Source organism: Momordica charantia (assembly GCF_013281855.1).
Source record: "Momordica charantia cultivar OHB3-1 chromosome 3 unlocalized genomic scaffold, Mcharantia_2.0 BLBB01000003.1, whole genome shotgun sequence".
Classification (NCBI taxonomy): domain Eukaryota; kingdom Viridiplantae; phylum Streptophyta; class Magnoliopsida; order Cucurbitales; family Cucurbitaceae; genus Momordica; species Momordica charantia.
In genome coordinates this window covers 22,006,931-22,030,869 of record NW_028275161.1, presented here as the reverse complement: position 1 = coordinate 22,030,869, position 23,939 = coordinate 22,006,931, and the positions used below count along the sequence as shown (strand labels likewise).

Genomic DNA, 23,939 nt, shown 5'->3' with positions numbered 1-23,939 from the left:
GAGAAACTTTTTTTTTGCCGTTTTTACCCTTCATTTCTTATACTTTTGAATATTAAGTTGGAGGCAAATTGGTCATTTTACATGCAACTATTGAATTTCTTATAATTATTATGAATAAAGAGAAAATTTTTTTTGCCGTTTTTACCCTTCATTTCTTATACTTTTGAATATTAAGTTGGAGGCAAATTGGTCATTTTACATGCAACTATTGAATTTCTTATAATTATTATGAATAAAGAGAAACTTTTTTTTGCCGTTTTTACCCTTCATTTCTTATACTTTTGAATATTAAGTTGGAGGCAAATTCGTCATTTTACATGCAACTATTGAATTTCTTATAATTATTATGAATAAATGTTTATTTGATATGCCCCATTTTGCCTCTTTTATTTTCGTTGATTTTCTTTGATACTTTTGGTAAGAAGTTAATGTTTTTTTTTAACTTCAAGTAAGATCGTGTTTAATATGCTAACAATAGTTGATTGTGGTTACAAATAGATGTGTGGAAGTTGAAAGGGTAAATTAATTGCACATAACTATAAATTTAAACATACGACATATTATCCTTCCCGGATCCTTTCATCTTCCTCTATACTTCCCTTTGGTTCTATACTTCTTTTATATAAATATTTGTCCTCTCTTTTCTCATGACAACAAAAGAATCAAGAGGTTGTGGATGAAACAGAAGGAAAATATTTACAGTTCGTGTGAAAGTATGGAGATTATTTTCCTTCTTTGGCAAGGACAACTACAATGTACGTATGGATGATTGAAAGAAGAATTGATAGTGAAGAGAGATGTACTAAAGAAATTAATCCTCAATCAATCAAGGTGGGATGAGTCGATGGTAACAGTTAGCTTTTTCGGAATTTATCATTGTTCAAATTGAAACAAATTGTAGATTGCATTGTGTTGAGATGTCAATGCGATAGAAAAAATTGTTCTCATGGTTGGATAATTGGGATAATTATAAGTTTTATTTTTATTTATTTATTTTTAGAAAGTAAAACTTTTGATTTATGTGTTATGCTCAGAAATATTTGTACAGAATTATAGCAACAAAATAAATTTGTTATCCCCACCAACTTTATCAAATTGAACTAGAGAGAGTTTTTTTTTAGGGTTTCCTTCTCCTCATTATTGCCTTTATTTTTCACGGGCGAATAAACAAATTTAGGAATTTAGCGTTAAAAAATTAACAAACTTAAAATATAATATAATGATAATAATTAAGGAAAAGAAATAGCAAATTAAGAACATTATAGGTTGGTAATATAAAATGTGATCAAGAGCTTTTGAGAAAAAAGAAAAATGCACAAAATAGAACTTTTACGTTAATTTTATCCTTCTATTTAAAAAATTTTCACTATTATTAGGACAATTTTGATTTCTAAATACAAATATCTCTCTCATCTATTGTCTCTATAGATGTGTCTCTCTCATCTAGGTTCCTCCAATTAATACACACCCTCTATATTATTTTGTCAATTATTTTTTTCTCAAATTAATTTTTTCATTAATTATTGAATCATCAAAAGAACTATTAATTATTGAGTAAAAATAAAGAGTTAAGATAATATTAAAAATTAAGATAGGGTAGGTCAAGTGTTGTCTGTTTCTATAATATTAATTGAAAAAATTATAGTTGTTTTTAATTATAATTAATAATAAAATTTCACAGAATTAAAATGTGTAAAGTTTTATTTCTATAAATTAATTAAAAAAAAGTTGATGTTTCGGAAAAAAAACATTAAAAAAAGTTATGGCTTATTTATAATTATAATTAATAAGTTGAAAAGTTGAAAGGTTTGGTAACTCTTTCTCCTACAATTATATAAACAATGGTTATTTTTTTTATTATTTCTCTAATATTTTGTCAGCCAAAACTTGAGTTTTTCTTTTTTCATTCAAATGTTTTCTTATGTCTTGATTTTTTTTTTCTTATTTTAGTTAGATTGTTTGAACCTTCCATTTTTAATTTTTCTTTTAATTATAATGCTTCAATTTTTAATTTTTCTTTTAATTATAATGCAACGTGAATAATTGTTACTTTTTATAGAAGATTTATTATATACAATAAGTAATTTATTAGAAAAAATCCAAAAATGACATATTTACTTTCTTTTCAATGACTCAAATAAGAAATCAACATAGAGTTTTATTTCTTTTAGAAATTGTTATTTTTATGAACAAAAAATGGTGAAAATTTAAGAATATGTGTTAAATTATTTCTTCTTTCTTGGTGTATTTCACTTATGAAAATTTTTTAAGTAATAATGTTTCTCAATTTTTTTAGTCACTAAATTTGGGTGATGGGATTTACTACAACGTCATAAGTGGAGAATAACATATTGGTGAGATAAAAACGTTGAGAGAAAAAAGCCAAATTGTAGTAAACTTTTTAATTGTTTAATTAATTTTTATACTTTTAAACTCTAAAATAAAACTATGAAATTTTTCGTGACGTGTTGCTGACTAGGTAAAAACAAAAGTCTCAAACCTTTTATAATATTATAATATAATTGGCTGCAATTAATTTACCTCAACTTGCAAATGGACCATTATTAGCACATTAGCACATTAGCACGATCTAACTTGTACTTTCACAAGAAAAAAAAAATCACTAACTTCTTAGTGCTCAATAAAAAATTGGTGGGTCACAGCTCAAACCGTCCAAATTACAAATATATAACTAAAAAAATGTATATTTGGATTCTTTTGTTGAACCTGAAACCATTGCATGTGGACAATTGATGAACAATAATTAAGATATTTTTACTAACAATGCCTATATAAATGAAAAGATTAAGCAGTATTAGAACAATGGCAATCATATTTTGGACAGAGAATCACATGATGTTTTTCAATCCCAAAATGAGAGGCAAAGTCAGACTGTGTTGTCATCTGGAACTATTCTATATATTTTCTATTCACTGTTTTCTTTTTAAATTCATATGTTCTCTATTTTCCTTTGATTTCTTATTTATGCGTCTCTTTTGACAATTCCAACCATTCGTCATGTCTGATGTCAAACTCATCGTCGAAATCCGAATTTCCCTTTTAATAAATCCATGTGGGTTCCTCTCAAATTTGAAAATTTTGCTCTTTCGGCTCACTTTTTGGTGGAGTTGGTTCGGAAGACACTGCGCGGAACTATGGCGATGGATTTTAACTCGCTGGGTAGCCATATCCGAATTGAATTTCCCGCTGAAAACCAGTGGATTTCTCAACAACCATATTCAAGTAGACAGAGATTGCAGGTAAAGTCAACGTTGCTGACTTATCCATTTAGCGCATTGGTCTTCGATATTTATATATTAAAACTCAAAAGAAGCTTTGAGAAATTGATATGATGGAGATGGTACCTCTTTTATTCGTATGAGTTGAAGAAAACATGTCGAAATCTCGACGAAGGGGATGAGGCAGAATTAGTAGTTTATCATTTCTGGAGAGAGACAGCGGAATTTGAAAATGGGTTTACTTCGAGAAGCTTGAATAAACAAAGTCCAACACGAAGAGAGAGAAAGAGGGTTTCTCCTAGAGAGAGAAGGGTATGAAAGTTTGAATTCAGTCATGGGCACCATGTTGATAACTCCAATTTCTCATGCTTTCACATAATTTTCTTTGGTCTTTTAGCTTGAAACCCTGACATCCCTTTTTATGCCCTGGCTTTCCTGAGCTTATCTCTTGGGATGGACTGAAGAAAATCCCTTTCTCTCTCTTTGTCTCTCTCTCTCTCTCTCTCTCTCTCTCTCGTCTTTTTGGTGATATGGAGCGTTTTATTGGTGTCATCTTCCTCCTCTGGGGCCTGCTTCTGCTTGTTCATCCTACAGTTTCACTTCCCTTATGCTCTGATTCAAGTAGGTTCTGCTTCCTTTTTTTGACTTGGTTTCGTATTTCCAAATTCAGTATCTTATTTCTGTTTTGATGCTTCAGTTTCCTGTTAACATCTTGTGATTTTCTCTGATTTAATTGGTGTAGCGGCCCCTTTTACTCTGAACTCTACATTGAAGTTTTGTACTTACAACGGGAGTGTTTGCTGCAACTCTACACAAGATGCCCTTTTACAGAGACAATTCCAAGGGATGAACATTTCTGATCCTGCCTGTGCTTCCCTTATCAAATCAATTGTCTGTGCGGTAAGACTTGTTCATCAATCATCCCCAAAACAGAACAGAAAATTTCCCCTTTATTTACAGATTAAGTTAGATTATTGCTTAGTATATGGCCTTTCTGATTGTTTTCTTGTGTTATGTCTCTTATTTGACTGTAGTTAGAAAGAAGTCCTCTTTTCTTTAAACTTTTCTTTTTGAGGTGATTCTGAAGGAATTATGTCATGTTGTGATAGTTAGTGACTAAATGATTGCAGAAGCGAAGTTGGTTTCTGCACTCCCCTTTTTCACCATAGCTTAATGAGCCTGATATGGACATTGGTTTAAATGGTTAATTGCTTGGACTTGCTTGATGATCATCTTGCACAGTATTTTACTTGGTATCTCAAGCCTTTACCATTTCTGTTTTCCTTCTTACCATATCTTCAGAGGTGTGATCCATTTTCTGGTGATCTATATAAAGTTGGTTCCACATCTAGGCCAGTTCCTCTTCTCTGCAACTCCACTACAGAAAAGTCACCACAATCTGACCAAGCAGCAACCAACTTCTGCGCTACGGTGTGGGATACGTGCCAAAATGTAACCATAGTCGACTCCCCCTTTGCCCCATCGTTACAGGGTCGTGCTGGAGCACCTACTAACTCCAGTACTGGCAAACTCTCAGATCTCTGGCAGTCAAAAACTGACTTTTGCAATGCATTTGGCGGAGCCTCCACTGAAGAATCAGTCTGTTTTGTCGGTGAACCTGTTTCCCTTAACAAAACTGAAATTTTAAGCCCTCCTAATGGCTTATGTCTTGAAAAAATTGGGAATGGATCTTTCCTGAATATGGTACCCCATCCTGATGGATCCAACCGTGCATTCTTCTCCAGCCAAGCGGGCAAGATTTGGTTAGCAACTATTCCCGAGAAGGGGTCGGGAGGAGTATTGGGGCTCGATGAATCTAAACCATTTGTAGATTTAACTGATGAAGTTAACTTTGATACTCAATTTGGCATGATGGGCCTTGCATTTCATCCAAACTTTGCACAAAATGGAAGATTCTTTGCTTCTTTCAATTGTGACAAGGTTAAGTGGCCAGGGTGCTCTGGAAGATGTTCTTGTAATTCTGATGTTAACTGTGATCCTTCAAAACTACCATCTGACAGCGGATCCCAGCCGTGCCAGCATCAAAGTGTTGTTGCAGAGTACACTGTTAATGGGAGTGCATCCCAGCCTTCATTGGTACAAATCCCTGAACATTGCAAATATTTTTTTATACTTCCTGAGTTTTAAGTTGTGAGATCCAAAGGAATGTCAATTCTTATTTTCAGGCAACAACTGCAAAGCCATCAGAAGTGAGAAGAATTATTACAATTGGTCTTCCGTTTACCAGTCATCATGGAGGACAGATACTCTTCGGTGCAGATGGTTATCTCTACTTTATGATGGGAGACGGCGGTGGTCAAGGTGATCCTTACAATTTTTCCCAGAACAAGAAGTCATTGCTTGGAAAGATTATGAGGCTTGATATCAATAACTTACCAAGTAAGTCTTCAGCTTTTACTGTTAAGTTTCTTCCTTTTTAAAGTTTTGGTTTTTCATACACCGTTGATCAATATTTTTAAATGTTCTCTATGTCCTTCCTTCTCATCTTTCCTTTGAAGAAAGAAAAGGGACAAAAAACATGTGCACGTGCACGATATCAAACCATGTCTCGAGTTTAAGAGGCGTTTAAAATGTCTTCTCCTCACCGATTCAGTTTTGAATTGCCTTCGTTAGCGAATGAGTCGAGTTCACAAGTCAAGACAGGGATTCATGTATAGTTATTCTCTCTGAACTCTGCCACTGCAGTTGGTGGAATCGGACCTTTTAATTTGATTGTCAATGTCAACTTCATTTACTTGCCAACCTGATTATTCTCTGATAAATTAAAACATGTAATTCCACTTGTGCTGTTCTCATATTTGTATGTACAGGTCCAGAAGAAATCAGTAAACTTGATCTATGGGGAAACTATTCTATTCCGAAAGACAACCCATTTGTTGAAGATCAAGCAGCGCAGCCGGAGATATGGGCTTACGGATTGAGAAATCCTTGGCGCTGCAGTTTCGATTCAGAAAGACCTTCCTACTTCATGTGTGGAGATACTGGAGAGGTTCGAATATCGCTCTTACATCTCTGTTTCGGGATGTTAATAACTTGTTAAAGTGGACAGAAGTAAATCTCAATGGATAGTTTACCATTCTACCTTTTGATTGACGCTTCAAATCTCTCTACCCGTTCTTACAGGATCGATACGAAGAGGTGGACATAATCACAAAGGGCGGAAACTACGGATGGCGTGTTTATGAGGGTCCTCTTTTATTTGTCCCAAATGCAGCACCCGGAGGATCTACACCCGTAGATTCCATAACTCCAATCTTCCCAGTGATGGGCTACAACCATTCCTCAATGAACAAGAATGTAGGTTCTGCATCAATAACAGGGGGTTATTTCTATCGGTCGAAGACCGACCCATGTATGTATGGGAGGTATGTATGTTTAAATTTTAAGGAAGATGCAAATATTGATGGGAAAAAAGAATCATTTAAACCCATACTTATTATGATCTTTTTAAACAGGTACTTGTATGGAGATTTGTATGCTTCTGCTATTTGGGCAGGAACTGAAAATCCAGAAAACAGTGGAAACTTTACCTCAAATGAGATTCCTTTCAGTTGTGCATCTGATTCTCCTATTCCTTGTAGTCCCACTCCAGGAAGCCCTCTCCCAGCCTTGGGTTACCTCTTCTCATTTGGTGAGGACAATAACAAGGACATTTACCTTCTAACCAGCAGTGGAGTTTACCGGGTCGTCCCGCCTAGTCGTTGTAAATACACTTGCTCGTTGGAGAATGTAACAACAACGGTGGGAAGCTCCAGCCCGACACCGTCCCCTCCGTCTCATGCAGGTCGGTTGACAAACTCATGGAGCAGCCTAGTGCTCCTACTCTCTTGTGTGATTTTGCTGCTTGTGACTTGTGATTGATTTGGTAAGGAAGGACAGTGTTAGTTTAAATGCCATTTACTGATGCAAAGAACTCTGCTTTTTTGTTCCCCTGGTTTGGGTTTATAACAATATTATTTTTATATATGGTTATGTACCTGGAATTCAAATTTGAAGCCTCCTTCGAGGGATCAGCAGCCATCCACATCATAAGTATACTATTCTGTGTTGGCTTAGAACTAGTTTTTAACTTTGTCATATGAATTATTCAATCTGTATTCAATGATGTTATGAATCTTGCACAATAAAAGGTGGGGTAGATATTTCAGTCGTTTACTTTGGAAGGTTATAGTCTATTGATAAATTGAGTTACGCACAGGTCGACTTGCATAATTTAAGAAAGTCAAATTGAATTACACGCATGTACACCCATATACATATGCATGCAGACGTGCACACACGAACCGCCTGTTTTTTGGGGGTTGGGCATTGATCTCTCACACACACGAATCGCTTGTTTTCTTTGGAGTTGGAGTTGAGCATTGATCACTAGACGTTGATCAAAATGATCCAATAATGTTGCTCTTATTAACCATGGATATATTCTAAAATTCAGAATTGTAAACTTTCGAAGGGGAATTCTTCCGATATATATTATACTCTAACAAATGTAAAATAAATGGGCGAAATACTTAGAATATTTTTTACTAAATTCTTGATTTTTATAATTTTTTTATAAATATCATTGGTATCGACATTTTATTGATTTTTTCATTATCATTTTTATAAAATTAAGACTTGACATCAGCGTTAATTAATATTTACAGATTTGTTGACTTTTGGTAATATTTTTTAAAAATGGCCATATGTGCATTTTCATAAAATTAAGACTTTACATCAGCGTTAATTAATATTTACAGATTTGTTGACTTTTGGTAATATTTTTTAAAAATGGCCATATGGGTGCACACGAGAATGGTCACGAGTTAAGTTCTTAGTTTCTACTTATACCCGACTGTAATTTTCGAACTAACTCGATCGACCTGCATGTATATCCATGGATATAACCTATCTTGAAATGTGGATCCCTTTGCTAGTCCAAAGAAAATGGATTATATCTATATAAAAGGAAAAATAGCAAACCTCAAGATATTTGACCATTTCTATCTTCATCACCATTGACTTCTTATAGTGGACTTTGCTGTTCCCTCCATTCTCAAGCAGTCTTCCCCCGCAAGTCAAAAACAGTCGTCACGTCACTTTCAGGATTCCTTTGAATTTTCCGGCTTCTTCACTTCCTCTGTTTTCTCCATCTCTGCTTCCAAGGAGGACTCGTCCTTTGAATTTTCTTGTTTCTTCGTCTCATCTGTTTTCGCCATCTCCGCCGCTCTCTTCATCTCTTCCAGGTTCCCGATCAACCTACCAAGCGAATTCTCAGCACAATCTTGCCGGGATTTCGGCATCAGATTCTCCGCTACATCCGCCGGCGTCATTTTTGCATCTCCGATTAGCTCCTCAATCTTCTCAAATAGCTCATGGCTTTCGAGATTCAAGTAGTTCTTCGCCAGCACTTTGAAAGCTTCGAAGCTGCAGTAAGAAAGCTCGATGTGTTTATCCATCCGGCCCCGTCGTATCAGCGCCGGATCCAGCTTCTCCATATGATTCGTCGTGAAAACGATCAGCCTCTCTCCGCCGCACGCCGACCAAATTCCGTCGATGAAATTCAACAATCCGGATAGAGTCACTCTACTCTTCGCCTCTTCCTCTTCTTTCTTCAACGGTTCCTTGATTGGCTTCTCTTTCTCTTTCTCCGAGCTAGGTTCCTTCTTAATTTTCCTCTGCCCTGTGAGTTCCAGCGAACAATCGATGTCTTCGATCACGATTATTGATTTGCTCGTCGTCTCAATTAGAAGCCTCCGAAGCTCTGTATTGTCCTTCACTGCAGTTAATTCCAAGTCGTAAACGTCATAGTTGAGCAAATTGGCCATGGCGGCGATCATCGTCGATTTCCCCGTTCCCGGTGGGCCGTACAGAAGGTAACCACGTTTCCACGCCTTGCCAATTTGAGCGTAATAATCCTTGCTCTGGCTAAACGTCAGCAAATCTTCTACGATCTCTTGCTTTTTCTCTGGATCCATGGCAATCGTGTCGAAACTTGCAGGATGCTCGAATGAGACTTCGCTCCATCCGGTCGTCTGCCGGTGAATCGGCCATCGATTTCCACTTCCATTAGTGTAAAGCTTCCTCTGCCTCCTACTCACTTTGATCTCTCTTCCTTCCTTCAATACATGCTTCAAATACGACTCGATTATAAGATCCCGATGCTTCTTGTGAAATTTGAGCTGGTACAATCTCCGATCGGGCTCAGGATACAGAGAAGGGGACTTCTTCGCCGAACCGGATATTTTGATCAAATTCCACCAAACTTCGGCGCCTTCGTACTCATCCGTGACACTTTCGTGCTCGTCCATACTCAGCGAGAAGCTGTTCTTGTTTTCTCCGACGTCGGCTTTGAGTCTTTTGGCGTCGTCTGTAAGCTTATTGCTCAGATAAGCTTCGACCACCGCGAAGGCTCTACTTCGATTGAAGCGTTCGCCGACGAACTCATAGATTGAGATTCGGACGTACGGATAGGGATAAATGTAATCGATTAATTTCGCCGTATATTCTTGGAAATAGTGGTGAAGTCTGTGAGGGCAGTATTGGCGGATGATCGTCCACGCGAACATGATCGTCGCGAGTGTAGAGCTTGAGGTTGCCAAAAGCTCTGCTATCGTCGGCGGCCTCCTCCTGGAAATCGCCTTGCCGTCGCGGCGGTCGGAGTCATCGGAATTTGAGGTTCCGTTCTTCGGCCTTATGGAAGAGGAATCCATGGAATTGTGTTCTGTGAGCAGAGTGAAGGAGGAAACAGAGTGCCGCTTATTTTTAAAAGCAAATTGTACCTAATATCACGAATTATCAATTATAAAATAAATTAATAAACAAACCATTAGAGTGGTGACACGTGTCATGTTGAGAAGACCGCGTGTTCTTTTGAAGACTAACGGAGTCTTTTATTATTGTCGTTATTGTTAACGACGTGCATTGGAATTGGAAATTTAGTTAACAACTACACATTTTTAAATGCGAAATGTTGTCACGAATGCACTTTGAACAATTTAAGCTAAATTTAGTGACTCTTGCTTAGTCCTAATATCTTTTTAAAATGTCTTTGGGAGTTGTCTAATTGATTTATAGATTTTAAATAAAGTTTAATTTTCTTCCTATATAAGGATTATTGAGTTTGTTTGTATTCGAATGATTAGAAATTTCTGTCTACCTGAGCTTAGCCTTTTGAAATGTGAGGTTATAGTGGATTTATCTCAAAGCTATATCCAAGTTAAAGCATCAATTCTATTATCGGTTGTGTTATAATCAATAGGGCTAGTGTGTACTTGGTATTAGCCATCATGGTACGAGATATATACCGGATAGAGTATCTTCAACAACATCTCTCTATTGAGATTTATTGAGGTTAACGAATAATGGATTGGTTAAGTTATCTTGAAATTTCTTCTAAGAGTTTATTGAAAAATGTTAGGAAAATTTTAATTTTTAAATTTCATCCGTTTATACCTTGAGTTTAAGTAAGTGTTAAATTAATATCTCGTTAAAACTAAACTTACGATTGTCCAAGTTATATTACTAAATTCAAATAACCAAACACTTAAAAAGACCAACTTGAGAAAAAATTATCAAGTGTATCACTTATCCGTCTCCTAGGGATGACGCAATCGTAAAGGTCATTGTGGAATCACCTATCACGAGGTCTACGATTAAGTCTTGTGTTGGTCACTATGTTATCCTAATTATAGCGTAAGCCACACGATATCGATTTCAAGAAATTCAAAAAAAGTGTATCATTGAAATATAGGGACAAATTGAAAATGTAGTGTTAAAAATTAATTCAGTTGTCTAAGTTTAGGTAAAAATTGAACTTTTATAAAAACAATAATTCATAAAAAAAATGTTATATTTGATAACCTTCTCGATCACTATGTATCTTCGGGACTTCATTTGGTATTTTGGTTTCAAAACTAATCTATTACACTCTTTTTTTTTTGTGCACATATCATTAATTAATATCTTAGACTAGATTTTTCTTGAAAAAATAGTTGATATGGTGGCGGTAATTATATAAATTAATTGAAGATTTTATTGTCAATTCCAATTTTTCAATATATAGCTCATCTTCCAAAATTTCCACCCTGTAACGGTGGAACTCAAAAAAATAACAATAATAATAAAAAAATGAAGATTATATTGCAAGTATCTTCTTTTTTCCTCCTTTTGCGCTGGATTGTTTGATAATGGAGGGGTGAAATTGGCGGGGAGAGGAGGGAAAATTATATGGCAGCAAAATGGGAGGGAATTTCGCTGCCTGTGGAGATTGCAAGAGGCGGAGGGGACGAGTGGAATGGGAAATTGCACGTTTAACCGGTGGTCCTCGGTAAAATTCCGGCCGGCCGCCTGACCGCAGCAAACTGCACAGGACGCCGGTGAGCAGGTGAACTAAAAATTGGCGAATTCTTACGTTTTTCGAATTATAAACATGACGAAATTCGGCGTTCCAATATGGGATTTATTTTGAGCCCTTTCAACTACTGTTTTAGGCAGTATCTTGTAAAATTTGTCATGTTTTTATCTAGCTCTTGGAAGATCTAAGATTCTAGAGAATTAGGGTTGTTAGAAATTGCATCCGTATTCCTTACTGATAGAGCTTTCTGAATCAGGATCAAAGTGTCCAGAAATGGAGAGTTCCACATTTGAATGATCGAGGATCATGGCCATCAGGATATTGAGTTTGATCACGCAATTCGACGTATTGGAGGTTGCTGCAGAGGAGACGAGCAACCACTTGAACAATTGGGTAGCACAGGTAAAATGGGGTTTGCGGTTTATTTAATAAACATTACATTTTTTTAGAGAAAATACGAGCTTAGAGCTTATTGATCTGAACACTATGATCAACGATGTCAAAACAACTGAATTAATCTTTAACGTTTTTTTCTGCTGAAAGCCTTACCCATATGGGTGAATTTGTGATTCAAACTTTTTTATGGACGATGGACCAAGTTCCAAAGCCATTTTATATGCATTTTGCAGCTTAAAAATTGTTATGTCGATAGTAAGGGATAATTTGTTAGGATTCTTTAGGAAATTGATACGATTTTTCTTCTGCAAAGGCTTTGTTATGAGTTCAGTCAGCGTTCACTCAATTCTATAACTGAAATGATTGTATGATTTTCATATTATATTTTATGATGACAAATGTTTCTCACCTTCAAACATATGGAAATATACTGATTCGGTGTTGGTTATTTGCCAAGATGACTATTTTTTATCCGGATGCTTTGGCTGCAGTTCAAGTGTTAAATTTAATGTATTGATGCCTTGAGGCTGAATTCGGCCATTGACTGAGTATGGATTAGGTATCTGATTATGCTAGAATTCTAAATGACAGTAGCATCATCAGCGATCATAAAAGAAAATAATTTTTTTATTCTCATCAAGTTCCCTCGACCCCAAAACCCAACCTGACGAACACAAAGCAGAGAGCTAAATTCAACTGGGGGATTGGGCCATTAGTTTGGCACTAAAGATCAGTTGGTTGAATCCATTGGATTTACTTCTTGAGATTCCCTAATGATTGCTGCGCTTTTTACTCCTTCTAGAGTCTGGATCAATTTGTGAAGAAGTTTCGTTGGGTCATCTTTTGGAGACTTGGGCATGAGGTTCTCGGCGACGTCTGCAGGTGTAATTTTGACATCTCTGATCAGCTATTTAATTTGATCAAACAAAAGATGAGTCTCTAAAGTCAAGTAATTTTTTGCAAGCACTTGAAATGCCTCAAAGCTGCAATAAGAAAGCTCAATATGTTTGTCCATTCGACCCGTTCTAATGAGGGCTGGATCAAGCTTCTCCACATAATTGGTAGTGAAAACGATAAGTCTTTCCCCACCACAGGCTGACCATATTCCATCAATGAAGTTTAACAATCCCGAGAGAGTGACTTTGCTGCTGGTCTCTTCATCTTCTTTCTTCGAAGATTCCTTGGATGGTTTATCTTTCTCATCGTCCTTGGAATTTTCTTCTTTCTTCTTCCTCTGCCCTGTAAGATCAAGTGAGCAGTCAATATCCTCAATCACAATGATTGATTTACTTGTTGTCTCAATCAAAAGCTTCCGAAGCTCTGTATTGTTCTTCACTGCAGTGAGTTCCAGATCATAAATGTCATAATTTAGCAGATTGGCCATTGCAGCAATCATAGTAGACTTCCCCGTCCCCGGTGGGCCGTACAAAAGATACCCACGTTTCCATGCCTTCCCAATTCGAGAGTAAAAATCCTTGCTGCTGGTGAAGGTCAGTAAATCATCTATAATCTCCTGCTTTTTCTCTGCCTCCATTGCTATTGTGTCAAATTTTGCAGGGTGCTCAAATACTATGTGGCTCCACATGGTGTGACTGTAGCTCCATCTACCACTAGAACCATTCGTGTAGAGCTTCCTCTGCCTATTTCTCACTCTGATTTCTTTTCCTTCACTCAAGACGTGCTCCAAGTATGTTTCTATAATTAAATTTCTGTACCTCTTGTGAAAAGTGCGTGTATAGAATCTCCTATCAGGTTCAGGATACAGAGCTTCAGAACTTGTTGGTGATTCAGTTTTGTTTGAAGCCCACCATACATTTACTCCTTGAAATTCATCAGTCACTTTTTCATGATCATCCATACTCAACACCAAGTTGGTGCTATCTTTACCTATCTCAGCTTTGAGTCGTTTGGCACTCTGGGATGAATTCTTGCTTAGATACGACTCAACCGCCATGAAAGCTTCACTACGCTTGAGGCGTTCACCAGCAAACTCATGGATTGAGATCTGTATGTAAGGATGGAAGTAATTCTTGAGTGTAAGTGAGTATTTGTGAAAAAACTGACGAACTGCTTCTGGGCAAGATTGTTGAATCATAGCCCACACAAACATGAAACTTGCAATGGTTGGGCCAGCAGCTGCCCATGATCCCGCCATTGATGCTGCTCCCATCCACATCGTTGTAGTGGTGTTCTGGTGGAGCTGTTCCTGAGCAGAGCTTATGTTCCGTAGACGACTGCAAAGGAGATACATTTGTGACAGTGAGATAGAAATGCAAGTGAGAAAGAGTGGTATAGGGGAACTAGCATTTATAAGCGGGGGAAGATGCATGATGACCCCTTCAACTTTTTTGATTAAGAAATGCGTGGCAGGGGTCCCAACTTAGACTGCAAGCTTTGACGATGGTGAGGTGTTATGATTTTTCTTTGTTCATCTATTCATTTGTTTATTTGGAATGACTAAGCAGGCAACAAGAGTGGAGATTGCGCACCCATGTCCATGTGACCTGAAATTTCAAATTTGGATGTATTTGAAAGGAAATGAAGTGCTCTCTTGAATTAGATACCGTCCAAGTTTGCTTTCATATTTGCTTTTTAGGTCACGAACTATAAATTAACTTGGGATCATTCAATTATTTAATTCAAAAGAGGGAAAAATAATAATAGGATAATGTTCTTAGAAAGGAGAAATTGGAGTAGGTGGTCTGATCTGGTGGACGGCGGGGAGTCGTGACATGTACATAATGACGTCACTCGATGGAAAATACACAATTGCTTTAAAATAAAAGGTGGAGATGGATAACTTTGGGGGCACAGAGCCTTTGAAAAATGTTCTTAGAGACGGTGGTGGAGTGGTGGGTCGTTGAAGTAAAATCAAATCACTGCTGTTTTTTTCTTTTCTTTTCCCTTCATGGTTTCTAATAATTTGTACATTATATGGACAAATAGAATTCCACACCATTAATTAATAGAAAGATCTAAAATATTTTGAGCGAGCTGATGGATGGATTAATTGTTCAGAAGAAATTTTAAATATCGGCCATCATAAAACACAATAACTATTTTTATTCTCAGCGAGTTCCCCTGCCCAAACCTAAAAAGCACAAGACAGAAAGTGCTAAATTCAACCTGGAGATGAGCCTTCAGTTTGTTGAACCCGCTGAATGTACTTCCTGAGATTCCCCAATGGCTGCTGCATTTTTTAACCCTTCTAGAGTCTGAATCAATTTGTGAAGGCGCTTCTCAGTGTCATCTTTTGGAGACTTGGGCATGAGGTTCTCTGCAACGTCTGCAGGTGTAATTTTGACATCTTGGAACAGCTCTTTGATTTGATCAAATAGCGGATGAGTTTCAAGATTCAGGTAATTTCTTGCAAGCACTTGGAATGCCTCAAAGCTGCAATAAGTAAGCTCGACGTGTTTGTCCATCCGACCGGTTCTGATGAGAGCTGGATCAAGCTTCTCCACATAATTGGTAGTGAAAACGATAAGCCTTTCCCCACCACAGGCTGACCATATTCCATCAATGAAGTTTAACAATCCTGAAAGAGTGACTTTGCTGCTGGTATCTTCATCTTCTTTCTTCGAAGATTCCCTAGGGGGTTTATCTTTCTCATCATCTTTAGACTTCTCTTCTTTCTTCTTCCTCTGCCCTGTAAGATCAAGTGAGCAATCGATGTCCTCAATCACAATTATTGATTTACTTGTTGTCTCAATCAAAAGCTTCCGAAGCTCTGTATTGTTCTTCACTGCAGTGAGTTCCAGATCATAAATGTCATAATTTAGCAGATTGGCCATTGCAGCAATCATAGTAGACTTCCCCGTCCCCGGTGGGCCGTACAAAAGATACCCACGTTTCCATGCCTTCCCAATTCGAGAGTAAAAATCCTTGCTGCTGGTGAAGGTCAGTAAATCATCTATAATCTCCTGCTTTTTCTCTGCCTCCATTGCTATTGTGTCAAATGTTGCAGGGTGCTCAAATACTATGTGGCTCCACATGGTGTGCATGTAACTCCATCTGCCTCCAGAACCATTCGTGTACAGCTTCCTCTGCCTATTTCTCACTCTGATTTCTTTCCCTTCATTCAGGACATGCTTCAAATATGGCTCTGTAATTAAATCTCTGTGCCTCTTGTGGAAAGTGAGTGAGTAGTATCTCCTATCAGGACTCGGATACGAATTGTTGGAATTCGATGGTGACCCTGTTGTGTTCAAAACCCACCATACTTTTACTCCTTGGAATTCATCCGTCACCTTTTCATGATCATCCATACTCAACACCAAGTTGGTGCTATCTTTACCTATCTCAGCTTTGAGTCGTTTGGCACTTTGGGAAGAATTCTTGCTGAGATATGACTCAATAGCAACGAAAGCTTCACTACGCTTGAGACGCTCGCCAACAAACTCGTGGACCGATATCTGTATGTAAGGATGGAAGTAATTCGTGAGTCTGCGCCAGTATTTCTTAAAGAACCGAAGAACTGCCTGTGGGCAGTATTGTTGAATCATAGCCCACGCAAACATGAAGCTAGCAATGCTTGGACCAGCAGCTACCCAGGAGCCCGCCATTGATGCCGCCCCCAACCACATCCCGGAAGTGGCGTTCTGGTGAAGGTGTTCCTGAGAAGAGCTTATGTTTTTCAGACTACTGAAGAGGAGATACATTTATGATGAGAGAGTGAGAAAGAGTGGGATAGTTTGAACTTGAAGACAAAGGGAACTGGCATTTATAAGCGAAGGAACCCAACTCAATTAGCACACGTAAGTACTTCCCTTCAAATTGTTTTGATTTAGAAATGCGTGGCAGGGGCCCAAACGATGACTGACAAGTTTGACGATCATCAGGTACTATGATTTTTCTTGGTAAATCTATTGAGTTGTTTATCTGTAGTGACTAGACTTGTTTCTCACTTGCCTATCTATACAAATGGGAGTGGAATCTGGACACCCATGTGACAAGAAATTTGGATGTATTTGAAAGGAAAGTAGCGAACTTTGGAATTGCTTTGGACTGGAGTTCGATTATTGGAGTAGGTGGTTTGTTTTTGTGGATGACTGAGTGGTGGTGACATGTACATGATGACGACTTGGTTGAAAATATATAAAATTGTTCAAAAGAAAGGGTGGAGAATAGATGGAGATCTGTGCTTGTGGGGCACAAAACCTTTGAAAAATCTCAACGTGAAATTGCTTGGAAAGAGAGAGATCCTTTTTCTCTTTTTGTTTGTCAAGATTTCTGAAAATGACTGCCTTGTTTCCTTTCCATAAAGCAAGATTTTTTTCTTTCTTTCATTCTTTTGGGAGAGATTCCAGGGATTAGTCTAAATCTGTATTCAACTGGTTGATTTCTTTGGAGAAGACTCTGGCCCAAATTTGTTTCTTTTTCCTTGCATTTTCCTTAATTAACCCTTTATGTGGTATAGATGAGAGAGGCTGCTATATGGAGGTTATGACTTCTGGGGGGGGGCTGAAAATGGAATCTTTTCCATTTCACGTTAATTCGGGTCCATGTGTCCGGGACGTTATTCATCTTTTTTTTTCTTGATAACTGGGATTAGAGTTTCCTATACCCAGGGTCGCGAACCTTAGACAAGGGAGACATCAAGGCTTTTTGATATTAAGCTCACCAAAATGTTCGAATTCGAGATCTCTAAGCTAGTATGACCCAGAGATCCTAAACTCTTACCAACTGGGTTGCTCCTTAAGGGCTGATCGATATTCATCTTTTATTGACCACCATTAAATTTTTTATAAGTAGGAAAGAGAAAGGTACATTTTTTTTTCCTAATTTTTGAAGCGTTCGAATTTTTATTGGGAGTTAGCACATAAATGTGTGATGGCTTACTTATCTAAGCATTCTTCTTATTATTTTATGTTTCTCTTGCTCGTCCATTTTTAAATTTTGCATGAAAGATTAGGAGTTTGAAAATTGTTAGGGTTCAAATTTTTGCTTATTTTGTTTTTAAAAGTTTCCCAACAAGTAAAATAGCCCTATAGTCAAAGTTACATATTTTTCTTCAAACCCCAAAATTCGTGAGAAACTTGCATAATTTCAAAATCCATATCTTTCTTATTCGAACTCTAAAATTAGTGAAACTAGTGCCAGATCAAAGATTTTTGTGTTACCTTTGTTGTCCAACAAGACTAGAATCTATTAATTTCATCAACTCCTCTAAAAGTTGTCGTTGTGTGTGTTAACTTTGAATGTTCGTATCTTATTGACCAGTACTTCAAATTTAGTCAAATCAGATTCTATTTTGAAAGTCTTTGAAAATGATTTCCCGGTGCTCCAATCTGAGCCTTGGAAAAGAAGTTCTCACCATATTTGGAACCAAGCAGTTTTTGAGAATTCTTTGGGTCAAGCAAAGTCTGCCCCAAATAGGCTTATTTTTGGCACCATCTGTTTTTTTTTTTTTTTTGACACTCAGAAGATATTAACTGCTTAATCCAATCTTGAAAATCAAACAACCACAAACACAAATGTAATCTTTTGTATATTATGGTGACTAATACTTTGTGGACCTAGTTGTCACCGTTGGAGAAACAAAAGAGGAAAGTCTCCCGTAACTTATTCCTTGCCACGAGGCCGACCTAGGGTTGCCTCGTAATTTCCTTTTTAGTGCAGCCCCTCCGAACGACTCTCAAACCGTAGGATAGCTCTGGTAAGTAATTTACACTTAGTTATAACCGAGTTACCTTTGGTTTTTTATCCATCCAAGCCTCGTATACTTCACACTATTTCCCTAAAATATCCCTATTACAGCATACCCTTACTGTTGGTTGGTCACTATAATCAGCATACCATTCACGAATTTATTTTTTGGAGTGTTACAATTTATCAAATAAAATTTTAAACAAATCTTTAAAATTATCTTTGACCAATTCAACTATTTATGTAATTGATTAAATCCATAACTTATTCAAGAGCTTAATTCTGTTGATCAATTTAATTAACACTAACTTGGGGAAAGCAGTAATTATTAATTATTTGATGATTTATTATATGGTATTTTATCCACATCTTTATTATGTGGTAGACAAATTTGTTCTTACTTCATATAGCTAAAACATCTTTTATTATATGTACAACCATTACTTTTTTTTAATTAACAATTATCTTTGAAAAAAGAAATATTATTACTAATTAAGTTCAATTATTATTCATATTCTGACTCTGAATTCCTACGCCTGTTCCATTTTCACCTTTCAGTTTTCAACAACAACAGCATGAAATATTCGGCTCCAAAAACCCTTTTTTTTTCCCAGAAAAGTTATTAATATAAAAAGTGTATCATATGTTCAAGCTAAACCTTGCTGGCTGAAAAATAATGAATGGATTATGGGGTGTTGAGAAGGTAACTTTTCTTTTTACAGGAACTAGAAATTACCCAAAACCGAAGCTTGAGATAATATACAAGGCAATCAAGCAGTCAAAAATGGAGATTGACTGCAGTAAATTTGGTGTTCATTATCATCTCATATTGCAGCATTCAGGCTTAACTTGCCTCTGTAATCTGCTCCAGAGGCATAGCATCTGTCTGGGAGACTGGTAATGGGCTGTGTAATATTCTTCTATGCATCCAAATTGGCAGTACTTGAAACTATGAACATATTTCACTGTTTTTGAACTGTTGAATTGCTCCACCCACATCCCCATACTCACATCTTCCATCTTAAATAACTGTAAAAATATCACAAACAATTTTTGCTTCATGTTCTTTTATGCAACAAGTTGGATCTGAGGTTTGAACTGATATGGAGATGAACTTACCCTTAACTTGTGCCTCTCGAAGTTTGACACGACGAAGTGTGCAATGTCGGATGACACGATGTAGCCCGGTCCATTTGCGTAAGGTGGATAGTCTTCTTCTGGCCATTCCTGTAGGAAGATAACGAGTCTGTTAAATGACATTGGCATTCGATTTAAGAATGCATTGTTGCAAAGTTGAGAAACACGAAAACTTACCTCGTACGTGACAGCCCATTTTCCATAGCGCAGGGGCTGATGGTAGTAATTTATGTTGCCAATGTACACGCTCCCCTCTTTGGCGACTTTCTTAATCTCATTCATAATCGAATCTACTTTTATGAACGTGTCGTCGTCGCACTTCATAATATATTTTGCAGACACGGAACGAATCTGTGTGAAAGATAGAACTCACAGGATTAATCATAAGCCAACCTCTGTGTTGGTATCTCAATATTTCAGACTATTCATATTAGTTCCAAAAACTCACCCCATATTCACAGATGGCCACAGTTTTCAAAACCACAAGGTCATAGTTATCCATATAAGGCACTATCACTATATCACCAAAAAACTCAGCTTCTTTCTTCAGCTCAAGATTCACTTCCTTTCTAGCATGCTGCATAAGTATGAGAAATCAAATGGGTTATGTCAATACATTATACGACACGGCAGATTAACTTGGCGTTGAACGAAACAGAACTGTCGTCCTTGTCACTTACAAGTGCTACGAAAAAACGAGGCACGATCTTCGACGACTTAATGAGTTTATGCTGCATCCAAGACTTCCTAACTGCCATCCGTTCAGCAAAATGGTTTCCAGCAGAAAGGATACCGATAAACAGATCTATATTGCCATCAGGAAGAGGTGGTGCTTGCCATCTTCTCGACTTCTCGAGGTGCTGCTGAGGAGCAAAACTAGGATGCGATCTTGGCAATGAAGCAGCCAACACAGACTGAACATCGATGTCACCGATTATAGATAGTCCGGTAGCATCTTCAAGTGCAAATCCCTGTATGATATAAAATTTATTAGAGAAGGATGATAAGTTTTGTGGGGCAGCATCCATCATTTCTCAAGTATATTACTCACAGTGCGATAAGGGAAAGAAATGACATGTTTCCCATCAACATTTACATGGTAACCTTCAAATCCTGCACTGAGTGTAAGAACAAAGAGTTTGTCCTCAGCAAAAGGATAAGGCCAGTCTACAGCCATTTCGTTCGTTCGACCAATGAGCCTGTTCAACCACCATGTCGCCTTTGACCGCTCCGAGTGCCCCTCGTCATCTCGTATCCACTTTTCACACTTCACCTGGCCATCAACTGTGGAAATCTTAAGAATTACTCAAATTGCTTAGTACTATATGGTGATTCAGCATTCTCTAAGAATCATGTTCATAATACTCTCAAGTCTCATCCAAGCAGAACATTAGACTATGGATAAATATCATCAAAAGACCAAACTCTTGGAAAATTACTATGCTTTGCTCATATGAAGTCAGTAAAATCCAATGTTGACCTGGCCAGCCAGTTATAAAACTATGGAAGATACCAAATTCAGTAAATGTGTTTAAATTCTTCATAGTTCATTTACCTGTATCTTCGTCGGCCTTGGACTTCCAGCCTTCGCAGCGAAGCGCCGAGCCCCACTGCATTCTGTAACAAGTGTTCAGTTCAATCACTGGCCTCCCACTCCAATCCCCCTTCAACCTTGGATTGAAATGCAAAATCCTTGGAGGGTCTTCGCCCTCCACCGTGTTCAAGCCCTGCAACTCCATTATGAACTGTGAAACCATCACAGATTCTTCGCCATTTCTCACCAGAGTTATCTGGGGATCGTATTCTGGGTGTGCCACTCTCGGCTTACCCACAATCGTTATGTGCGACCCCAATGTGAGTCCACAGGGCAGCATCATAACTCCCCCATGAGCCAAAAGCTCTGCCCCAGATAAAGAAATTGAATGCGGGCACGAAGAATTCGATCGATTTTCATCCTTCTTCTTCCCCGTATGTTGAATCTTTCCAGATTCAAGCTCATCCCAGAACTTCTTCCCAACCTCCGCAGCAATTTTTGCAGAACTATAAAACTCAGAAACCGCGTCTTTAGTACCAGACTCAAAAGCTTCCGATTCCAAGGTCAAACCAGAGATGATCTTATTGAACTGAGTGAGTCGACTCGGAGTCGGCTGCAAAGAGTTTCTCGAGATATTTTCCAAAGGGCGAGATGGGGCTTCTCTTTCTTCCAGATCTTCCTTGCTCGCCAACGGAGGAGGCCGAGACAGCGAGTCTTGCGAAACGACGCCTGACCCAGCTCTGAAAACCAGCGGAATTTCTAAAGAAACCAGAAGAAGATACAGAAGCCCTACGCACATAAGTATCTGAAACGATCTCTGTCTTATCAAAGACACGATCGTATCGACTTTATCCAATTTCGCTCTCTTCATCTTCACTAGTATGAAGGCGGGGATTTACAGGCAAGAAACCCCCACCTCCACCGCCACCCCCACTACCCAAAAAGATAGAAGAAAGAATCTTCCTAAAAGAAGAACTTCAAATTGAATAGCAATACACAATCCCTACAATCCCCAGTGCTTCTTGTTTCTCTTTTGGGTGTAAGAAACCCCGATCAGTTGGGCGATTCAGAATAGAGAGTTATCGATTCTGCAATCGACAGAGACCCAACACTCGAAAGGGCTCAGGAATGGAAAAAAAGAAAGAAAAGGGGAAAGAACTCAGGTCCAGACCATGGAATATAAGCGCGTAAGGATGGAATTGAAGAGGGTTGAAGTAGAAGTCGGTGACGAAGACGGGAAATACCCTTTTTTTCGTGGAAAATGAGATTTGAGGAGGAGGGTGGAGGAATTAGAATAATGGGTTTTCTTTTTATGCGTGAATAACGATGTGAAGTTTCGAAAGGCGATGGATTTCCAACGGAAACAGAAAAATTAGATCGAATCTTCCAATGGGAATTTGAAAATGAGAGGTGCGGACTTGGTCTCAATCTGCTGCCGCTACAGTGTTTCCCATCTGCATTCTGCCATCCCCCAACGGCTCTACGCTCGTCGCTTTCAATTCTCCACTTCTTTTGTTGCCTTCTGTAAAACCCCCCTTTTGCTTTTGTGCCGTTTGGTGAATCAAAATTTAATAATTTTAATTTTAATTTTTTCAATTCCATCCCATTTGAATTAGCTCTCCAGCCTCTCTACTTTTAACTCTACTAAATTAAGATTTTAAGTTCAAATTCACTCGATTTAGTATAGTTTAACTCATATTTGGTTGACACTTGTTAGCTTTAGTGAAAAATGTACATCTTTCTTAGATGGGAACACGCAATAAACAGAGTGAGACAAGAAAAACAAGCGTGTTTTTATTACCTCACTTCAACCAACCAACTCACTTGCCTCTCCCAATGTTGGGTATAAGAACTCATGATTTGATCTACTAGCTTGAATGCTTTTTTTGAAACTAGCTTAGCTTTTTAATCATAAATTAATATTTGAAGGAAAAATTTTGATAAATAAAAAAAATAAATGAGAGAAATTTTTCTCAAACGAGTACATTTAAAAATGGTGGGACGGGCACTACAACTAGACTTCTCAATCATTAATTTAGATTTCAAAAAAAGATTATCCTGACAAATCTTTTAAATCAATATATTTTTAGTTTAAATAACAAATTAGAATGAATATATAGTGACAAATGCAACATTAATGGATTCATTTTAACGTTACTATTATGAGCAAATCAGTTACATTTCAAATTAATAAATTAAAAAAAAAAGTGGGTAGAAAAAAGGGTTTTGTTGGAAAAACCAATACAAGGTTTTTGTTTTGTTGGATGTGGTTGTCTTTGCAATATATTTAATTCTCTTAAAAATAAATAAATAAATAATATGATGAAGCGGCGACAGCCAACCAAACAAGGCAACAGCAAAACACTGCAAGAATCTCAAATCATTGTGTTGCAAATAAGAATACTAAACAAATAAAAATAAAGCTCTTTTTTTTATTTATTTAAAATAATAAGTGGGAATATTCGTGCAGGCGTGTTTTAGCTTTTTCTTCTCTAGTGGACCACCATAACTCGAAGGCGTCTTTCTTTTTCTCTCTTCCTCTTAATTCGGGTGGGAATTTGAATTTTCGATAATTTGATACGAGAATATATTTAGCTATTTTCTATACCATATAATAATGTCAATTTCT

General features: G+C 37.4%; 4 protein-coding genes, 1 long non-coding RNA gene and 1 pseudogene across 5 annotated transcripts; 2 read left to right on the top strand and 4 right to left on the bottom strand.

Annotated features, from left to right (window-relative positions):
* The first annotated feature begins 3,023 nt into the window (after positions 1 to 3,023).
* LOC111008622 (HIPL1 protein) lies at positions 3,024 to 7,224 on the top strand. Its single transcript, XM_022281369.2, has 7 exons — positions 3,024 to 3,860; positions 3,982 to 4,139; positions 4,542 to 5,336; positions 5,426 to 5,639; positions 6,071 to 6,249; positions 6,384 to 6,625; positions 6,716 to 7,224. Exons 1-7 carry the CDS (start codon positions 3,770 to 3,772, stop codon positions 7,119 to 7,121), a joined length of 2,085 nt encoding a protein of 694 aa, XP_022137061.1. The 5' UTR covers positions 3,024 to 3,769; the 3' UTR covers positions 7,122 to 7,224.
* Positions 7,225 to 8,150: 926 nt separating this feature from the next.
* LOC111008624 (AAA-ATPase At3g28580) lies at positions 8,151 to 10,036 on the bottom strand. The gene has a single exon (XM_022281371.2). The coding sequence runs from the start codon at positions 9,950 to 9,952 to the stop codon at positions 8,342 to 8,344; it is 1,611 nt and encodes a 536-aa protein (XP_022137063.1). The 5' UTR covers positions 9,953 to 10,036; the 3' UTR covers positions 8,151 to 8,341.
* Positions 10,037 to 11,356: 1,320 nt separating this feature from the next.
* On the top strand, positions 11,357 to 19,700 carry LOC111008957 (uncharacterized). The gene is made up of 3 exons (XR_002601186.2): positions 11,357 to 11,625; positions 11,852 to 11,997; positions 19,362 to 19,700. It is a non-coding gene; the product is annotated as an uncharacterized LOC111008957 (long non-coding RNA).
* LOC111008955 (AAA-ATPase ASD, mitochondrial pseudogene) lies at positions 12,601 to 14,591 on the bottom strand (annotated as a pseudogene).
* LOC111008956 (AAA-ATPase ASD, mitochondrial) lies at positions 15,035 to 16,698 on the bottom strand. The gene has a single exon (XM_022281839.2). The coding sequence runs from the start codon at positions 16,650 to 16,652 to the stop codon at positions 15,132 to 15,134; it is 1,521 nt and encodes a 506-aa protein (XP_022137531.1). The 5' UTR covers positions 16,653 to 16,698; the 3' UTR covers positions 15,035 to 15,131.
* Positions 19,307 to 22,736, bottom strand: LOC111008954 (Galactosyltransferase family protein). The gene is made up of 7 exons (XM_022281838.2): positions 21,332 to 22,736; positions 20,828 to 21,060; positions 20,457 to 20,747; positions 20,225 to 20,353; positions 19,954 to 20,127; positions 19,759 to 19,866; positions 19,307 to 19,668 (listed from the first exon to the last, which is right to left on the bottom strand). Exons 1-7 carry the CDS (start codon positions 22,179 to 22,181, stop codon positions 19,459 to 19,461), a joined length of 1,995 nt encoding a protein of 664 aa, XP_022137530.1. The 5' UTR covers positions 22,182 to 22,736; the 3' UTR covers positions 19,307 to 19,458.
* Positions 22,737 to 23,939: the final 1,203 nt, after the last annotated feature.